Source organism: Phasianus colchicus, chromosome 9 (assembly GCF_987193195.1).
Source record: "Phasianus colchicus chromosome 9, bPhaCol1.hap1.1, whole genome shotgun sequence".
Lineage (NCBI taxonomy): Eukaryota > Metazoa > Chordata > Aves > Galliformes > Phasianidae > Phasianus > Phasianus colchicus.
The window spans coordinates 12,055,315-12,075,921 of record NC_143444.1 but is presented as its reverse complement, the minus strand read 5'-3'; the positions used below and the strand labels follow the sequence as shown (position 1 = coordinate 12,075,921).

Below are 20,607 nucleotides of genomic sequence, written 5' to 3'. Positions count from 1 at the left end.
ACAGGATGCAGTACATTAAGTACTGCAAGGAATGCTATAGGCAACCATTTCAGGCTGGCTTGTTTTAAAGACTAATGTTTCTGACATATAGTTTCAGAAATGCTTAACAAAACTGCACTTTGTTGTCTCAGAACATGATATTCATATTATTAATACTTTTAAAACCCTGAAAAATTTCTTTGCAATGAAATATTTATGTATAAACCACATTTTAATACTGTATTTTTATTATACCAAACATTTTTATTGTTCAGTGTATAATTGAGTCAATGAATTAGATTACTAAAAAGGGATTAATGCATTTTTAATGAAACTGAATGATATAACTTCTGTTGTTCACTAAGAATAATGGCAGATCTATCAGGTTTGTATAGATAAGAGCTTTGTGAGTTTATCTGAAAACGAACATAATGCCTCTCCTTTAACTGTAACTTAGAAAAAGAGACTTAACAATCCTATTCAGGCTTTTAATTCATTGTTTATTTACATCATCTCTTTTCCACCTTGTGATCAGATCACCTGTCTAATCATGAAAATATGAAGCTCTTCAGCAAAATACATCTATATCCAATTGTATAACACCTTTGAGACAGTACTCTTCTGAAGTCTAAATGGAAGGACCGAGATAGCCATACAGTACCCATGGGAAATGTTTCTGAACTCGTAGGTTAATAGATAGGGGCACTGGTGAGAACTTTCTGCACTAATAGTGAGAATGTAGATGTTTCACTCTTCGCACGGATTATGCCCTTAGTTCACTAGTCAAAATTATGAATACTTTCCAGGTAGCAAACACTGTACTTAAAAATATCTCAATAGAATATCCATGTATTAGAATAATACCATGCTTGAAATTCTAACACTGCACAAAATATTACACTGGAATTTAAAACAGTAGTAGCAAATTGAGCTCTGATTCCAATATATATATATTGTGTTTTTTGCAATATAGTGTTTCATTTTCTGTTATTTTGCGATGGATATAAAAACAGATAATGAACATTTACATTAGTACAATACATATATATTGTGGATGAGAAACTTTATGATGACACTCCTAGAAATATTTTTGCATTTTTCTGTGGGAGGCATGTAATTAAATTTGCTTGAAGAGAAGGATTCTACAATTTCTTGTATCTTTAAGTAGAAATTGGGAGAGGATATGTGGAGATTATGTACATTCATGTTGTATACCAGATGCTGTAGTACTGCTCAAGAACTTCGTGGTGTGGAAGACCACATAATTCAGTGGCAAACCACAAGTAAATGGGTAACACCAGAAAAATGAGTGTACCATTTTTTTTTCCACTACTGCAACGGGATTTTTACATCATATTCTTTTCAAACAAAGAAGCTATTCTAGAAATGTTTTAGACTTAAAATGTTTTTTAGAATTCTGCTACTATATATGTATCTTTCCACTTGTGAAGCAGAGAACTTTGTACGCATCTGATGGTTCTAGCCTCAGGAGGAGATTGATTCAGGAAAGCACTTTCCAATTTTATTGAAGCATTTGTTCTGTACTTGCTGATGGGAAGTGGAAGCTCATGTATTTTCACTATAATGGAGGTGATTCTTCTGAACAGGAGCAAGGGAAAGTAAACGTATAGCCTATGTGGAACTGAAATACCTTTTCTGTAAATAATACCTTTATAAATTGAGTGCCACGCATCCAGCAATTGCAAGAAGTAAAAGTTGCCTTCCTGTGAAAATGTGGTTTGTTTCCCCTTAAGATAAACCACACAATTTATAGTCCTGTCATCTTTATTGGACAATTAGGTTTTTAACTTACTACTAGTAAAAAATGACCAATTTTCATTATGAGTTTCACAAATATTTTATGAATTTTATATTGAGGGCATAAAATGCAAAGTTTCTGGAATAAGTTACTTCTCTTTAATGGCAACTGCATAAAAACTGGTCAGGAATGTAAGGAACCAAAAAAACATTAAGTGGTAGAGTTCAGATGAAGACATTAAGTTGATAATAAATATAATTTATCTTGTAAATCTGCAATTTACTTTATAAGTCCCCAGATAATACTGTGGTGTTACTGCCACATGAGATATCAACAGATGCACCTGTCTGGTGTCAGCATCTATGGCTGCAGTAGGGATATCCGTTAGTGGTATCTATTTAGGTGGCTGTTATTTATCTGCCTACAAGTAAGTGATACATATTATTTTCTAATCAATGAAACCTCTCGCTTTAGCTTCTGTGTAACAGAGGAATGGCCAAATGCATTTTTTAAAATGCCCTCATTCAGATTTCTACTGTGAGCAGCTTACAGACTGATAACATTCATGAAAACTTTAACAATAAAAAGATGATCTACTGGGAAAGTTAGATTGGAAATACATAACTAGAATGGAAATACTTCCTTTGCCTCCACAGAATAAATAATAAAAGCTTTCCAGGTAATGACTACAGCTCTTTTGATAACATATATATTAATAAACTAAAAACATCTATAGATTGACAAGTGTTTTGTGGGCTTATACTGAAAAGCCAACAACTAATTATGAAAGCCTGACTTGACTAATCAATTATTCAGATAAACATTAGGTGCCTATTATATGTATAAACATGGGAATTATATTTCCCATAAGTAACTTTCCAAAATAACAAACCCCAAACATGCAAATTTGAAATAGAGAGAAGCAGCACTATTATGCACTTACTGCACGTGCAGACCTCCCACTGAATTATTCAGGAAACACTGAACTGGGAGCCTCAGTCTTCTGACTCTGAGCAGCACAGCAATAGCAGCACATGCCATGTTGTATTTGTTATGCATGTAATATTGATTTAGCTCGTTCTTGCTGGTCATGTTTCAAATTCATTTCATGTTTAGGAGATAGAGGAAAGGGGAAGCATCCCTGGATTGCTATTTGCAATATATTTTTACGCCTGTTGAACACAAGATTATCTGATAAATTAATAAGACCATGGCTTCTGAGTGCAGGAAGAATAAACCTTTGAAAAGGAGCACAAGTAAGGTAATGAACTGTGTTTAGAAAAGGTTTATATTTGCCTGATTCCCCATCTCCTGCATGTGAAGACTAGGAGAGTGCTAGCATTATAGAACAGATTCACTAGGCTTTCAGTTAATTGTAAGGCTCTGAACACAGTAAGGCAATGCCTGATTGTCCTTTGCATTTAGAAAAGGCCGCACTCTTAAACAGAATGCAGCAACAGGGATACCAGAAATAGATGTGACCAGACACCTGATGACAAACAGTGACAAATCCCACTGACACTGCAGTGACCCCTGGTTAGTCAAGATTTAATTAAGGGGTATAATTAAGTCAGTGGAATGGAACACTAATGAGTGTTGATTTTTTTTTTTTTAAATATGGGTAATTACACGTAAGAATACAAAGTAAGCTAGGCCCCTTAATATGTCATTAAAGTAAAGAGTGTAGAATGACAATCAGAGCTTTAAATACGCCTCTGGTGTTTTTTTCCCCTTTGCTGGAATAACACAGGTAGAAACAACACAGCTCCAGTCAAGCATCTGTACACATGTTAGCAGATGCTACTGGCCCAATTCTGCATGTGTCCAGCGTGTCAGTAATGTGACCTTCGTGGCCCAGCACACACCAGTAAAGTTAAACATGCATGCTTCTGTCTGTCACTGTGTTTGTACTTGTTTGTACCACACAGGGGGCATGTCAGCTCATTTTCTAACAAGTGACATTCTGTTGCTCTTCTCTTTCAATTAACATCCTCTAGATTTAATTTATTGAGTCACTTTATTACAGCAAGCAATTGATTACAAGGAAGACATACACTACAGACCATTCCTATGGCTGCCTGCAGGGTGGGTGCAGTTCACCCTTACAGTCAAACGGCACATTTCCTATAGCGGTGGTATTTTATGCCCGATCTCTGGTTCTCTGGAATTTACTTATACGCAGTTGAGTGAGATAGCTGAAATATCTTTATCTACGTGATATTTGCTTAGATTTCAATCAAGATAATATTGTAAAGTAGATTAACTTAAATGAAATGCTAAACGGGTGGAAAACATCAACATGAATGATGATGACAATGGTAGGAAAAAAACAGTTTTCCTATGATCTCTAAGATTTAAAGGAATGCCAGGGCCAGCCTCTGCTGGGATTACTCTATCTGCTCCCAGCTGGTAGCCAGCAGTTCATGACAGCCTTTTATCCGTTATCAAAGCAACAAGTGGAAAAGCAGATCCTCCTGACTGCTAACATTCTGTTCAGTTCTCTCTGTAGAATTTCTGTTTCTAAGTCTTTCCTTTTAACAACTCCTCAGATTTCCTTCCTACTGCTGCAGTAGACACTAAATATGTCTCTCAAGTCTCTAGCTCACTTGTCTAACTTAGACTCTGCAGGGCACTAATGGAAGAGGGAATAATTGCATTACAACAGGACACGTTCTACAGGGACTGACTGAAGTGCAGCACGATCCCGATCCTGCTCACACGAAGGTGCTGAGCATTTAGCAGCTGGGTTCGATGACAGCAAAAACAGATCCTAATTACTCAAATGATGCATTTGCAGATGCAACACTTCGATGACAATTTCAGACTGAGACATGAGGTAGGATTAAATTTAATCTACTGTGCCAATTTTTTAAGTAGAAATTTTACTATATCAACAGCAAAGCACACTATATTGAAAACATTTCATGTATGTTCTGTGCTTGCTTTCCTTTTCTACACTTATAGGGAAAAAAGAATGTAAAATTTGGAGCTATTAAAATATAATTCAGGCTGAATTCTTTCAAACAAAATCTATCCACTGAAACAGAATGGTTATTTGTTATTAAAGCAAATCTAAGTGAATATATAGTAAAAATACACATCCCAAATTTCGTAAATCATTCTGTCATTGAGTAGTGGGTTTTAGAAACACAATCCTATAACAGTTATTACAAGTATATGTAAAAAATCAAAAGAACAATTTGACTAACAGGCTGCTAAGTAGGCTACATTAAACCACAAAGTATGCTAAGAGTTTTTAATTATTTTCTAAACTGTTCTTTAACCAAATTTTCTGTGGCATGTAGTGGGTATGCTGGGGCAGAGGATGCTGTGGGAGCACCGCTGGGTAGGACATACAGCAACATCTCTCCTCTATGCACAGAAGCCTCTGCCACGTTGCCTGAACCCCTGCTTGTTTCAGCCAGTCTCAGATTATCGGCATACAAAATGGCATGAGCTGGCTATGGCTCTTCAGAATCTTGGTTGGAAAGCAGCGGGTAGTGTCACATCTTTAAGAGGTGCCTGTTGTCACCGCTCTGGAGAGGGCACTGATAAAAGGCATGGGATCACTGCTCTTGCTCTTTCCTGTAAGCTCAAGCGTGTGAAAACCCTTGTGAAAACGAAATACAATAAAAGAAGAGGGCTTGTAAAAACATCACGTAAATGATTTGCCTGCTTTTATCTCTACGCAGGCATGTGTCAGTGTAAAAGAGTGGATTAGGCAGGCTCGCTTCCGTCTGGGCTGTAGACACACGTATGCATAATTGATTCCTGACATCTTCTTCTCCCCCATGCTGTCCCCACGAGGCCACCCCTGTCCAGCTATGTATGAATGAACAGAAGTGTCTTTCATCCCCCACTTGCTTCCCGGTTCAAAAGGAACTACAAAAATAGCAGCAACAAAAATCCAGCAGCCTGCCAGAAGGCCTGCACACGTCCCATTCTTAAAGGCATGTGAAAGGTTGGAGAGCTCAGCAAAATTTTTATGTACGGGAGCAGGCCCAAGGAAAACTCACACGCCATAACCAATTGTGGACAGAGGATCATCTATCAGCAGACAAATGCAGGAACTCCAGAATGTCTCTCCTCAAATGAAATAATATATCTTTGAAAGCCAATGCCCGTTTTAGGCCTGAGGCCCATATATCAAGCCTGAGAGGCTTGTGGATACGCTCCAGGGCCATTAACCTTCCACCTGTTTCCCCTTGTCCTTCAGGATGAGACCCTGCCCTTGATTTTACTCCCTTCCCCTGTTCATCTTCCGACAGAGTGTAAATGTAAAGCAGAGGGCCTGTGAAATAATTCAAAGGCAATGGACCAGGGACATGGTTACAAATCTCTGCCACTGGCACTGTGACTTATGCAGGCAGTTTGTCACACATGAGCCAGGTGACCTCTGTGACATAACAGAGAAAAATATCGCCTGAGATCAAAAGATGAGATTCAGAGCACTCTAACTAACTCTGGTGCGGGCAGCAGCGGCCCAGGCTCGCCTCCCTTTCTGGCATAGCCAGAGGGTGGGCTGTGCTCCTGCTAATTGAAGCCGCCTCGTTTGCTCACCTCTCTGCCCTAACCATCCCCGTAACACCGCCATCAGAACTGGCTTCCTCTTAAAGCCGCTGCTTTCCGAAATGGCTCATAGATGTGAATTGACAGCAGACGGCAGAATGTTGATCAGCAGATCAAAACGAACACATACCAATCAGAAACATCAAAATGGCGGAAGAGTCATTTCTGCAAGTGAGTCTGTTTTAAGCCAGTAATTGTTTTGAATGCTAAGTGACAATGAAGCCTTGTGTAAACATGTCCTTCCCTGGTATTGCAGTGAGAAGCCTTCGAAGCCTAAAACATTTACTGGGATTCAATTGTCATGACAATTACAATGAAAGCAGAGTTAGTATCAAAAATGATGTAATGCAACCAGATAACAGCATCTGTATTGATTGGTATTTTACAAAGAGACATACTACAGAATCAGAGTATCAGTCTTTTGGAATAAAGTCTAATCAGATGGATTTTTTTAGAAAAATCTTGAAGTCATTTTTCAAGCTGTGTCGTGTATAGGAAGTTTCCCAGCTGTTTTCTACATTCAGGACATCTCTGCTGGGTGCAGACAAAAGAAGTCTAGTGCAGTGTTTCTCTTCCACTCCCCGTAACCTAACGGTATGTCTGGTATGGACATTTAATTTTGCCTATTTCATAAAATAAAAAAAAACAACAACACAACTGTTGCAGTATCCCAAGCAGGATAATGAAATAAGAAATACAATTGTAGCTAGATCAGCCTAAATCCCATCCTAATCTTAAATTATTTTGGCACTTGCCACCACCTAGTTGATGAAAAACTCAGTTTAATCCTTGAATATATATAAAAATGCACATAAGCAGGGACAGGCACAACATTTAGTGTGCTACTTACACATGTGCTACGCATTATCTGACTGGCTAATTTCATTCAGTCTTATCACATGCTGACTTTGAACATTTTGTATAGTGTTCAATCTCTCATGCAAAATGATCTGAACAGGTAGTGTTCCACTATTAAAGTATTTCTCAATTCTCTCAATCTAAAATCATGAAAAATTTGAACTATGGTTGAGACTTGAAGCCAAGTCATTGCAGTAGTTAAAAAGAAATGTACATCTGAAAATCATTTCATTGACAAAAGCCTGACATAGATCATTAAACTACTCTGTTGCAGTACACTGCAGCAGTAAATACAGTAAACAGAAGTTATTGTTAAAGGAAGATTACTGTGAAGTGTTACTACATGCTTTTGTAAAAATAAGGCAGTTGCTTGATTTTACAGTGCTAAAATGTTTTGCTCTTGAGTCCTATGATTACACACACCTTTTCCTTTGTTATATATCTCTAAAAGAAGCCTGGCAGAGATACAGTAGTCAGCATCTATATCCAAGTTCTGCCACTGATTTCAGTGAACTCCAATTTAGATCCCAGATGTCTTCATTTTTGAAAATACCTGGAGCATTACTTTTTGATGTAAAATATAGGTGATATATCCAAGGGTTCTGGTACTCAGATCTTTAGTTCTCATTGGGACTCCTACTGAATATATTCATTTGTATTTAGGCCTGATTTCATTTACGCTTTCTGCATCCAGTTTTTGCTTTTTTTTCAGATATATTTGATGTATCTCTGTAAAATTAATATTTAATTTAAAGAGCACCTAGCTTAATCCATTGTCTTTTACAGTAAGTATGATCTAGTGCATCTTTTTTTGTAATATTCATGAAATTTGGAAATCAAGGCTAGGCATCATATGTTACTCTAATAGAGGATTTTTCTCATTGAAGAGCTTCATCAGTTCTGAGTGACCAAATGGCCTAGTAGAATTTCTAGGGCATAAATAAACTACTTACAAATGTTATATGTGTATAAAATATTATATTAATATAATCAATTATAACCTTTATAAATAAACACTCTCAGATACATACACAACATCCAGTTTACCCAGCACAGTGTGCTTTTAATGTAACTACGTAATGAACATCAAGTACTTTGTAAGACTAGAAGGTTACAGCACTTTTGTTCTGAAGAAGTGGATTCTTGTTTTTTGTATATAATTTCTTTTGCCCCAATGAAAAAGCCTTAAATTATTTGGTTGACATACTATGCGGGTGCTCCAAGTCCAACTAATTGTATTTTTGAGTTCTTAGGCCTCCCTGAATCAGTCATATAAAACAAAAGAAAACAAGGAACTATTTCACATTTTAAAGTAATAATAGTAATTGGGGGGCATGAATCATTCCTTACATTCTTTTCCAGCTACAAACAATTTCTGTTGGGACAAGTGCCATATAGTATCGACAGTGACAACAAATTGTATTGTCCGGTGAACATCTGTTTCCGACTCCCACACTGATATTGCAGGTTGGCTACTTCTGAGTTAGTCCTCGCAGGCTGCCCAACCTCAGAGGAACTGGAAATTACTGGTACGTTCAACTTTTATTATTGGAACACAGGAAAACTTTATCATCATGCTGGGAAGTCCTGTATCTTTTGAAATATTGTAAAGAGGGTTATGTTAGCACAGAAAGCCACGTAGTAATAGTTTTTATGGAGGAGAAAAGTGGCTCCTGTGTTCATTGTGTCCCTCAATACATGCAGATATGCAGGTCTGAGATCAAAATGTCGGACATTTATTTTTAATAACAGAAGCAGCAGGGAAAAAATAAATAATAAAAAAAAAGGACCAGATTCTGTCAGTCTTCCTCAATATATAGTATTGTGTCCCATATAAAGTATCTCTGAAGGCCAAAGCATAGTTACTAAGGGCAGAGCAGACTGGGGGTTAGTGTGGGTTGCACAATCCAGCCCTGGGGAATGGTGGTCTCAAAGAAAGAACGGATTTGTTCTGATTTATGTTTATTTCACCAACGTACTATGAAAGCATCCTATAGAGAAAGACCATGTTAGCTAGCTAAAACTATAACTGTTAAACAAACACAGAGCTATGCAATGTTTTCAACACTGAGAGGAGTTAGAATGATCAATGTCATTTTCTTCTGCTCTTTGTTATGCCACCATTTATTATTAGGTCTGGAGTAAAAGGTAAAGTCCTATTTGGCTGGGACAGAGAAAAAATGAAGTTATATTCTGTATAGGCAGTATGTGCCAGTTTGATAATGCCCAAGCACCTGATCAGTAAATACACAAGCTGGTGTTGGGATAAGCTGCTGAAAGCTATTCTCTTCTACTGAAAATGAGGTAGAGAGAAACTCCATTGAAACTGATATTAATTAGAGTGGCCAGCATGCAAAGGAACCAAAGGCAAAACATGCGGAGCTCCCACTGAAGTCAAGAGGAAAAGAGTACGCCTTAAAGGAGAGGCATGCGAATGAAAGGCAAATGCTGTTCAATGCTGGCAAATGAGCTAGCCATGTAAACACTGCCTCTGAGGCATGGCACTTCCCGCTGCAAATAATCCCAGTGAAGGTTCAGTCTTAGGAGGGAGCGTTGTCCAACACTTGCAGAATAAGTAGCTATCTCAGCAAGGACAGATCAAAGTAAAATAACTGTCACATGCATATTTCTACAAAAGAGTTATTATTCTTGTTGCTGTTCTTGATACTTACTCTGTGTTTTAAAGAAGGACCCTCGTTTTCTGAGTACTGCATCACAAAGATTGTTTTCTGATGCTTCTCCTTTTAGCAGTTTTGGATTTCTCAGGGCATAGTAAGTCTGGGCAGAAACTTAGAAATGGGGCCAATATTCAAAACATTGTTGAGAGATTCAGAGTCTCAGCCTCAAAGGCAGAAAATTGTCTAACCTTGCTTTTCACGTGTGATATCAGTGCATATGTACCTCTCAAAACAATAGTCCAGTAGTATTTATGAGTAGCTGTCTTTCTGTCTTGCTTTCTCCATATAAAGGCAGGAAGAACATCAGTGACTGCACACTGGTTACAAAAGAAGCTGAAACTATTGTAGACCTGGTGACCTGGGCATGAGCTGCAGCATTAGTTTTGGCTTCCACTTGCACACCAGATAATTGGTTTTGGTGATTTTCACTGAGCTACAGGACTAGCAAGATGGAGTGGAAGCTGCAGGCCTGCCTGACCCACCCACTTTGGGCCTTTTCCTCAAAGATTTCCACCTTTTCCTGAAAGGCTATGCAAGGAGTTGAAGAGAGTGTTGGTGAAGCACACTGAGTATTGGTGAACTGCTGCACCCACTGTAGGTCCATGCAGCCCATGGCCACAAATAGCCCCAGTTACTGCTGCCCACATACTGACTGTGCTGCTAGTGTAATCCCCAGGAAGGAGAAAGGAAAAGATGAGCCAATAAATAACAAAAAGGGGTTTAGGAACAATGCGTAGCAAATGAAACCTTAACATTTGAGCTAGGCAGCTCTACAGAAGAAAACAGGAAACTGGCAGACGCTGTGTGTGAAACTGGAAATGCGCTATTCAAGATCTTGCACTTCTTACTTGGACACAGTTCTCCTCAGTCTCACTGAAGTTTTCTTCCAATAAGCAAACAAAACCAGACCCATAAGCACAACGTGACTTAACACTGAACATCACCATATGCAAGACTGACTTCTTCAGCTCTCTGTTTAGGAGGGGCTGTAGGTGCATGTTTATTTCCTCGTACAGGGAATTCTTGCCACTGCACAGAGAGGTTCCCAGCTCTGTGTTGCTCCTACAGACATTTCCCCCAAAACTTTTAAGAGGGATGAGATGGAATAGTAGATGGCCAGACAGACACCCCTGGTGCCCCTCCAAGGGGCTGCAATGAGTTGATTCAAGGACAGAGAGCCATGACTCAGCACCACTGGCCACTGCTCATTGCTCAGGATGAATGACAGGAGTGCAGTAAGTGTTCCCCAGTAAATACTGAATGGTATCCAGATGGAACAGACAGAGGGTGCTGACTGTAACACCAGAGTAAGGACACAACTCTTCGTCACATCCAGTGTCACTTAGTCGGGACGATGTTTCCTGTATTCAGCAAACATGCCGGTAAAAGAATTTCCTTGGCATGGATACAACATGGAAATGTCCTTTTACAAATCAGTTAATACCAACAGAACTCATGAGCTAGCTGGAACCATTTCCTATGCTATGGAAAGAACACTTGAATAAGGCTAACCAAGACATTTCACCCTCCCCACCTCCCCCCTCCCCATCTATTTCTGGATGTCTTCTTTTGTTCACCCTTTGCTAATTATAGAGGCCTTGCTTAGGTTATATTTATAGCCTTAAAAGAGTTGCCTGACTTTTAGAACACTTTATTCATGTATATTTCCTGTGTTTATTGTTGCCTTCACTAATTTTTTAAATTAAATTTACTTGATCCAAGATTTTATTTAGCAACAAATATCAAAGTAACTTCTCTTTCAACAAATGAAGAGCTGTATTTAGATGCAAAAAAGCATTTTTCTATTTCTGAATTTCTGAAAAAACGATTTTAGTTTCCATTTCCGAGTGATGAGTGTGATGGGCAATTCCAGAACTGGACAAAATGAATTTTCTTTTTTTGCATTTTTTTTAACTAGTTTGTATCTATAAATGTATACGTATACATAAATGTATATATGTGTATATCCATATATCTCTATATATCTGTATCTATAGATACAGATACACAGACATATGTAAAACTGTAACGGTTGCTTTAATGCTTGAGGTGTTTCCAAAACACCTGTTATGTTGTTTATCAGCCCAGCCTGCACCTGCAGCCGAGAGCTACCAGCTACAGAAGTGGAAAAAAGCTACTGAAGATGCCCACGTGAAATTGTAGCTTCATTTTCCTCCTGGAGCCGTTCTTTTCTCTCGAGTTCTCCTTCTTACACCTGCCCTTTCATTTGTTCTGGAGTTGCTCTGCACACGCGCCTGTAGCACCGCTGCACGTAGCAGCAACTTTTACTTGCTGCTCGGTCCAGCAAATAAAGACTGGGCGCCCTGCAGCCGGGCAGGCCGAGCAGCGGCTGCCCGCTCCGCACGAGGCGAGCGGCTCGCTCCCTCTGCCCGTCCTGGCGGGAGGAGCGCAGCCTGCAGCCTGCAACCTGAGGCGCGGGAAGAAACGAGCGGCTTGAGGTGTTCGGGGGTAACCGCTGTGTGTAAACGCTTATGCTTCACGTCACTTCAAGAGCGCAGGTAAGAAAGCACGTAAGCACGATGTGCCGTGAGTTGGGAGGTGTTAGCTGACTAAAGCTGCCGTCTGCCAGCGTGCCGAAACGGCTGGAAGCTTGGAGAAGATGGCGGCGCTCTCTTTCAGCCCGCTTTTAACTGGTGCTTCCATCGGCAGCGTCGCCTCACGGCTGTGCCGCACGTGTTTGGTGCGGCGCCGCGGGCGGGGTGCTTCGTCGGGAGGTCGGAGCAGAGCTTCGCTGCTCAGCGCTTGTCCCCCAAGCGCCCTTCTTGGTATTTAGTGGGCGGAGGGAATGCTGCGATGTATCGGGCGCTTTCCTCTTGCTCCAGAACTGGCTCTTTGTTGAGGCTTTTTTTGCGCCTTTGCCTTCAGGTGGGGGGAAAGTAAGCAACTGAATCTTGTTTGCAGAGCACGGGGTTGGTCTTTGTTTCCATTTATGTGTAGTCGGGCACAGATTCGGATGCTTTTAACCTGAGGCAGTGAAATAGAGTAACCTACAAGTGCCTGCTTGGTAGGTGAGGCAAACAGAGCAGTGTGTGGCTGCACTTGGGGCTACCATTCACCTGGATAAAAGGTTCTGGTTAGCGCGGGCTGGGTGAAGTCTGGGAGCTGAGGAGCAGTGGGCTGGGAGGTGTAAGTGCTGTCTGCTGCTTGGTGTCGCTGCTTCCATCTGAAGCCTTGCTTTGTAAGAAGTTTTAAATCAGACATGGAAAAGGCTTAAGTCCTCCACTGTGTTCCCGTGCCTATAAAGCTGTAGAATGCATTCAATGCTCTGAATTGTTTTTTTTTGGATGTGCTTGTACGTGGCTGCCATGCGGCCGTACTTGTTTCATTAAGCTGTGGCTATTCAGATCTCTTCATTTTTCCTTCGTAAATCATACTTTCCTCTGCTTTTTCTCAGCATTTTCCAGCCCTAGAGCTGGGTGCATTAGGTGTGTGTTAGTATGAAACCTGTTGGCTCCACAGTGCTGCATATGCAAAGGTGACCATCACTGGTCTGGAACAGCTTATCTCTATATATGGAAGTATAAATTATCATGAATTTATATTACAGAGCTTTGGAAGGGTTGGTAGGAAGTCTGAGTGACTTCATTATTGCTAACAGAAGAATATCCTTACATCTAAACAGCCCAGATATATTTGTAGAGGAAAACTTTCACTATGCTTGGGAACTGTCTCATATGAACAGAAATCAGTGCTGTACAAAAGCACTGTATTAGAATAATATGAGTGTCATACAAAGGCACTGGACCTGAATGAGACAATTTCCACAGAGCTAAGAGCCAAGATCTTCCTACATAAGACTTAGTGCCTGCTTCTAAGAAATGCTGTGATTTGTAAGGGGAGAGGAGGGCTATTTCTGTGGCAGGAACTTCCGAGTTCTGCAAACCATTATGATATGCAAGTTCTGAAAAGCAATGTTGGTAGTTCTTTTTTTTTTCATACTGCCCTTTAAGAGTGCATTTGGTATTGCACCTGGATAATCTGGCTGTCAGTTGTCTTGTGCTTCTAATCATGATCCTGCTCTTTTGAAGGACAAAACTGAACTCTGATGTTAAACTTCCATTTTGTATAACACAAATGGCACCAAGTTGCAGATGAATATGCAAGTGTGGCTCATCCTTCCTGCCAAGGCTGCAGTGGGAGATTCAGGCTATCATGCAGGAGTGGCTACAGCTGCAGACCTCCCTGTGTCCATACTACAGCCTGCATCTATGCTTGCTATAAGCATTAGGATGCTCAGTTTTTTCTGTCTAGTAGTAAGTGGCAAAATATTGCATAGTGGCTCTTTGTGGGAATGGAAGAAAGCTTGCTGCAGTGAACTACAGTGGGGAAAATACAGTTGCCTGCTAGAAATGACAGGCTTTCAAAAAGCACCCACATGAAGCACAGTTGCTTTGTCTTAGCTTGCTGCTGAACATCCGCCATTGGATGGGAAAGTGACTAACTGCAGAGTGCTGAGTTCAGCCTGCTGCTATCAGAGGTGACAGCAGCATATGGCAAAGTAGGTAGCTTTGGCATGAATGAGCACAGGAGAATGTTGTCATCTTCTTACCCTTAGAAAAGGCGCCAGAGGCTTGGAAATGAACAAGCAGTTTAGGAGGGCTACCAAACAACACCCCTGCATGCTGAAATACTGTGTTTAGTCACAGGCTTTGTTCAGAAGAAGTCAAGAAGATTGTCACATGGACTTCTAACAGAGTGGTCCCTACAAGTTTCAGTGGGGCAGCAGGTATTATTCCATGCTTCGTTAAGCCTGGGTTCTCTGGTGAGGCTTCTTTACATTGCAGTCATTTCACTATATTTCTTTTTACGTGATCTTAGAAAAGAGAATTATTTCTTGCTATGAAACACACAGTTAAAATCAAATCAGTGTTTCTAATGCAAATAACTTGTTGGGTCAGTAAGATGCATACTTTCCCACTTCCCCCAACATTTAGAAAGTTTGAGAAACGGCGACTTTTTTCAGATCCCAGTATGCTTAAACCAGCCTAGAAATCAATAACTGCGTGTGACACCACGCTCTGTAGTCAGACTGCCGATACTAAGGGAAGTCCTCAACCTCAGTTTCTCACTGCTTCCCTGACAAAAAGAATCCTATGGCAGTTTTATTTCATCAGCTATGTTAGTTAACATTTCCTGCCCTGATAAATGCACGCTACAAAGTCCAAAAGCACTTCAAGTTATCAAATTGCCTTTGATTACTTAAGTCTAAATAATATTTCAACCTTTTATCACTCTGAAGAAAAACTTTTAAGGTATTCCACTACCGATATTTTTTTTCTAAAGAATAAAATTTCGTTCATCTTTATTAATTTGGTTTAATAATTCACTTTCTGTACCTTAACTCACTATTTTTCTGTGCACTTCTTGATATTTAATTTCATGGAGATTGAAGTTTGAAATTAACCATGATGTATTGAATATTATTATTACTATATTTATCTAGATGTATTTGATGTGACAAGTAAGAGGGACTCCAGTGCTTCTGTTGACCCAATTCACACTAAGTTTGCGCTATTTTAAGAGATAATTTGAAACTCTGCTAATATAGTTGTGTTTTTGAGAAACACATAATACAAAACTAAGCATCTGATTGCTTATTAGCTGCCAAAACATCTGTATTGCCATGGTACAGTACAAGTCCTACAGACAGGCCCTTTGGAGAAATGTGGTTAAAGCATCGTTTCTTTGAAAGACGCACTTACAGCTAACAGACAGATGTGTACTTACTGTCCCAGAGCTGGTGCTCTGACATCAGTGAATGGCCTAAGTCAATTGGCAAACTCAGTGAATGGTTTTAGGATGAACTTCTTCAACATGAAGTATGCTGGCTCTTCCTGCAATCATTCACTAATTGGGCTTGTGCTCACATAGTACTTTGACCTGTGACATCCCCACTAAAATAAGCAAATAAGTCAAGGTAGTATTTTTATGTGAGTCACAGGTTCTTTAGTGCCTTTTTTATAACTATCAACGTTTAGTGAATTTTCTGATCCTCAGCCATGTGAAAGTATCCTGAGGACTGTTCTCCAGTGCAGGCTCTGTTTTCTTCTGCCGCAAGTGGAGACTGCTTGCTTTTATGGTTTGAAGAGTACTTTGGAAGTAGTTGTTGAATTTTCCCTGCTGTGAGCTGATGAGGAAAGGCCAGTCCCCTGGAACTGTCTGCATCCTTTCTTGGGGCCAGATAACCTTTGGACTCTAGAAACTCTTGCAATATTTTCTTTTTAGCTTTGTACAGAGACCTTTCACATGACTCAGACAGCTGGCTACAAATCTAGCATCCCTGGGGCATTCCTGAGTTTTCATAGCTGAGGATAAGATGGATATATCTTACTTTTATATTTACTAAGCTTTTAGCAACTCCAGAATAGCAAGCAAAGGTCTTCCTCACTGTTAGTATTATCACTGTACTTGGAGGTTTTCTGTGTTCATATTTCATCTATACAGAAACATTTCTTTTGATGCAAGAATTATGTGATGTCGAACCACTTTTCTAATGTAATTACTAATTAAAGAATATCCTTACTCCACAAGACAGGTGCACGTTTGAGATTTTAGCAGATGTTGAAATGCAAGTTATTAGACTGCAGCTTGCTGCTTTGGCTCTTACTCTGGCATTGTTACTCATTCCAAATAATTTGCTTCATTAACGCTTCCATTAATTTCTGATACCCAATATGAAGATGGAAGGTTCTGTACTTTAACAAGGATGATCTTTACATTACATACTTTTAGAACTCATATAAAGATACCTGTTAATACTAAAAGTTGTTTCATTATTTGAAGCTGTTGAAATTTAAGTCTTAGATCAGTTAGTGCACTTGTATATCTTATCTGGAATGCATCTGATGGTTCAGTTTTCATATAGAAAAGCCAGAATAATAGGAAAATACTTCAAGCAAATATATATTTCTCAGTGTAGGTAGGGAACAAGTTAACTGTTTTGAAAATCTATTTGAATCTTCCTCATAATTATCTTTTCCTTCCTTCTTCATTTAAAATCCCTGTCATATCCTTAAGTCCTTTTTTTACTCCCCACAGGTACCCGTGTTCTCCAGAGCAACCTGAAATAGCTGTTGCTACGCTGATTGGAAGGAGCTGACAACATGGATAGACAGAAAGGTCAGAAAAAATTTCAGTTCTAATTGTCTCTTCTCAGCTGCAAAGAGTTAGTGCTACCTGGTACTGTTAACATTGTGGTGTCTGACCTAAATGTGCTGGTAAAACCTCAGGCTGAAAAGTTGGAAGTTCTTAGCGTTGTTGTAACCTAGTTCCTAAATGATGGACTTCTGAGTATGTTGATACTGCTCTGGAATGCTGTACAGTTTAGCAGATACTGTCCAATTAAGAAATATGAGCAGGGTATGCCACAGGATACAAAGTTAACTGGAGGTTCTACGATACCAAGGGCACAAATACTGAGAAGAAACTATTGCCTGTGATAGATGTAACCAAAGCCTGTGTGCCGTGAGTTTCTAGAACATATATATGCATTGCTAGAGATCTATCTGTACGTGGTAGTATGCACATACTGTAAGAGTTAGGAACAATTGATCAGCATTTTCATGAAGCAAATTTCTGCACCTTTTATGTCCATGCTAGTAAGCATGCATTAGTTGAAGAGTATCAACCAGCCTGAGGTTAGAAACAAAGACCATCTCTAAGACTGTTCCCAGCACATCATGTTGAATGCCTATAAAGTCTGCCTCCAGAGTAAGCAGCAGAACCATGAAAAGTAAATATTGCTCAGATATCTTTTCATGTAATCACTTTAATCATAACTGTAATTTTATGGCAGATCATGATAACTTAAAAATCTTTACTCTGAATAATATCTTCTGCAAATCTCAATAGTTTTTTTTAAATGATTACTCCAACGTGAAGAACTTAATGGGTTCAAAGTTCCCAGTTCCTGACTTTAGAACATGGTCTCTCAGAAATATATTCTGTTTGTCATTCTAATCTGAACATTATTTAAAATGAGAAGCATGGCTTACTAAAAGATTATAAACAACATATGGCAAACAAACCAAGACGTGACGGTTTTTACTCCTTTTTAATCCATTTTCTTTCCTCCCCTGAGTAACTTCCTCCCTTTTTTCTCTTAATTTAGGCTGAGTTTATAATAGTTCCTTCAATCATTGTCATGACAATGTCTGAGAACAAGTGAAGTTGTATATACAACATATACAGCTTACTTTTCTTGTAGTCACGGACTTTATTTCTTGTGTCTGAATCATTAAGGCTATGATAGAAATGCTGTTGTGGCAAGCATCCTCACTGCAGATCTTTAGTGGGCTCTCCCCTCTGTGCTCTTGATATAGGTAGATTCAGTTCTCAACTTAAATAGTTATTGTTTTATTTGGATATTTTATTATTTTTCTTTTGCTCAACAATCAAGAAGTTAGGGGTCAGAAAACTTTGCAGAGTTCAGCAGCAAACAGTTATGGCAAAAACATCTCTGTGTTGCAGGAAATCCAGTTAACTGGCAGTATAATAGGGAAATTCAGACCTAATATTAGTTTGTCATCTTGTGTTTGCTTATTTGTTTGTTTTTTGAGGTGGAAGGTGTTTTATTCATTTCAGAGCTAACTTCTAGGTTGAGAGGGTGTGGCTGATAGCACATTTCTGGCTTATGATTTCTGTGTCAGAGCTGACTACAACAAACAACAAAATTGCCTTAAGTGACATCTGACAAATGTTTAGGGGGAAATTTTTGTCCACCAGAGAGCTGTGCATAAGGATTGGGTGTACTGTGGAGTCCAACTGCCTAGGTTCATAAAGAAGAGCCTAAAGGTAATTGTAAATGATGTGGATTACAGGAGTCCCCAGTGTATCAGTAATGATAAGAACCAAATGAGTCCTGAAGATACTTTCTTCCTCCTTGCTATCTGTTATGTGTACCCTGCTTACAACTTAGCCTTCATGGTTAACTACACGTATACACACAAAATAATAGCCCAGTGAGAAAGTTAATATTCCAATATGCACTTAAGTAGGGAGTGAACATAGATGGGCAGAGATAAGGTTACTGTGTTACTTGAGTAATAAGATAATTATGTAAATGAGTGCAGAATGGTAACAGACATTCTTCAACTCTGAGTACAGGGCAGAGAGAGGCTGACAGGGAAGGAATAAAATTCATGCTATTCCTATGAAATTGAACAACTATTAGGATAAACAGTAAAATACAGATCTCTGATACAACTTACTGCAGACTAACATGAAGACGGGTACAAATTTCTCCCCATAACATCTTGCTTAATTAAGCCAGATAAATTAGAGGTGCTTGGGGAAACAGATAAACCATGCTTTCTTGCTCAAAGTACAACATTAAAAATCATCTTTCTTTCTTAAATAATATAATGTGAAATTGTTACCTACCTTAAGTTCTCTAAAAAAGATGCTACTCCTAGCCCACTCGACGATGGAGAATAGGGTTTGGTCAGCCATTTTACACATGAGCCCAAATGTGTTGAGCTTCTCGTGTTTGCTTCTGTTGGCTTGCTCTTGCTGCAGATATGCCATGATCTTAGCTTGGACTTGCGGTTCGTCTGGCTCACATTTCAGGAGTTCCAATATCAGATGCGGAATACTTGCTGGTGAACTTGTTTGATAACCATCCATGTATGAGTAGCCCATTATTGACTCTGGTGAGCTAGTGTAAGGGTCGGGGTACTCGGACTTGATAGCACGGCTTGGGAAGTGGCCATATGTTTGGTAACCTTGCAAGCTGCCGTGGGGTGGCATCGTCATACTAATTGGAGAAGTTACAAAGGGGCTTCTGTCATAGTCTGTGGGAGGCAAGGCAGTATGGTTCAGAGGTAGGCCTTTGGAGGCAGAATGGATGTTCTGGATCGCAGAGGATATTGTCAGGTCGGTTGGCATAGCTTGGATCACCTGAGTCATGGCTTCCAGTTTAAGTCCATTTGCTCGGATAAGAGCCTTCTTCTGCTGCTTCAGCGCCCTGTCTCTCTTGTACATCGGTCCAAACTTGTTTCTGCCGCCGCGCATTCGGTCAGCTCGCACAGCTGTCAGGGGAGAGGAAGAAGTAAATCGTAACAAAAACTGGAAATGGACATTTCCATAATGAAACATACATTAGGACGGGGCATAAATGTCAACACGTAACTCCTTGATTTATTTCATTTTTTTCAAATTCAAAATAGTACTTACTCCTGAAGAAAGAGTTATTTGATTTAACAAGTGCCACTTATTTCTGATAACTGAAATAGCACATGCACATTGCTAGCTTGGAAGGACTACTCTTTACAGTGATTAAGACACAGGGACAGACACAGTGCTTGGCTACAGGAATTCACACCTTCTATGGGATCACGTGGAGATCTTACCATATATTTGGTTTATGTCAGGTTGCTATGTCATTAAGAAACAAGGGCTGATGTCCAGAATATGTCTGAGACATAGCCAGTAGACCACAGTGCCTCATTATGGTCATTCCATTAAAACATCTGAAACAGAAATTGTGAAATGTTCAGTAGTCACAAAGGAGAGCATGTCTTTTTTTCCTGGCAAAAAGGAAGTACTTCCTTTGGAAGATTCTGTTCAGGCTGGTGTGCGACTTTAAGAAATTTGCAGGTATCTGAACAGCTCTACAGAAATGTTCAGATGCAGTTGGAACGCGCAGAGAAAAGCTGCCAGCCTGCTGCCTTCCACGTAGAAGGAGGAAGTGACACAAACTATTGGTGCTGTTTTGGCTTGTAATATGTCTGGAATTAAAAATAA

General features: G+C 39.5%; 1 protein-coding gene and 1 long non-coding RNA gene across 6 annotated transcripts in view; one reads left to right on the top strand and one right to left on the bottom strand.

Annotated features, from left to right (window-relative positions):
- The window catches only part of NR5A2 (nuclear receptor subfamily 5 group A member 2), an 87,003-nt gene that overhangs the window by 51,882 nt on the left and 14,514 nt on the right, over positions 1-20,607 (bottom strand). For all 5 annotated transcript variants that reach the window (XM_090146175.1, XM_090146174.1, XM_090146178.1 and 2 more), the window contains one exon: positions 19,246-19,892. In XM_090146175.1, the coding sequence (XP_090002301.1) occupies positions 19,246-19,892 (647 nt within the window). The remainder of the gene's footprint in view (positions 1-19,245; positions 19,893-20,607) is intronic.
- Positions 12,266-20,607, top strand: part of LOC116230390 (uncharacterized) — a 107,669-nt gene continuing 99,327 nt past the window's right edge. Inside the window, exons 1-2 of the long non-coding RNA XR_016469151.1 lie at positions 12,266-12,362; positions 16,903-16,983. This is a non-coding gene — a long non-coding RNA (uncharacterized LOC116230390). The remainder of the gene's footprint in view (positions 12,363-16,902; positions 16,984-20,607) is intronic.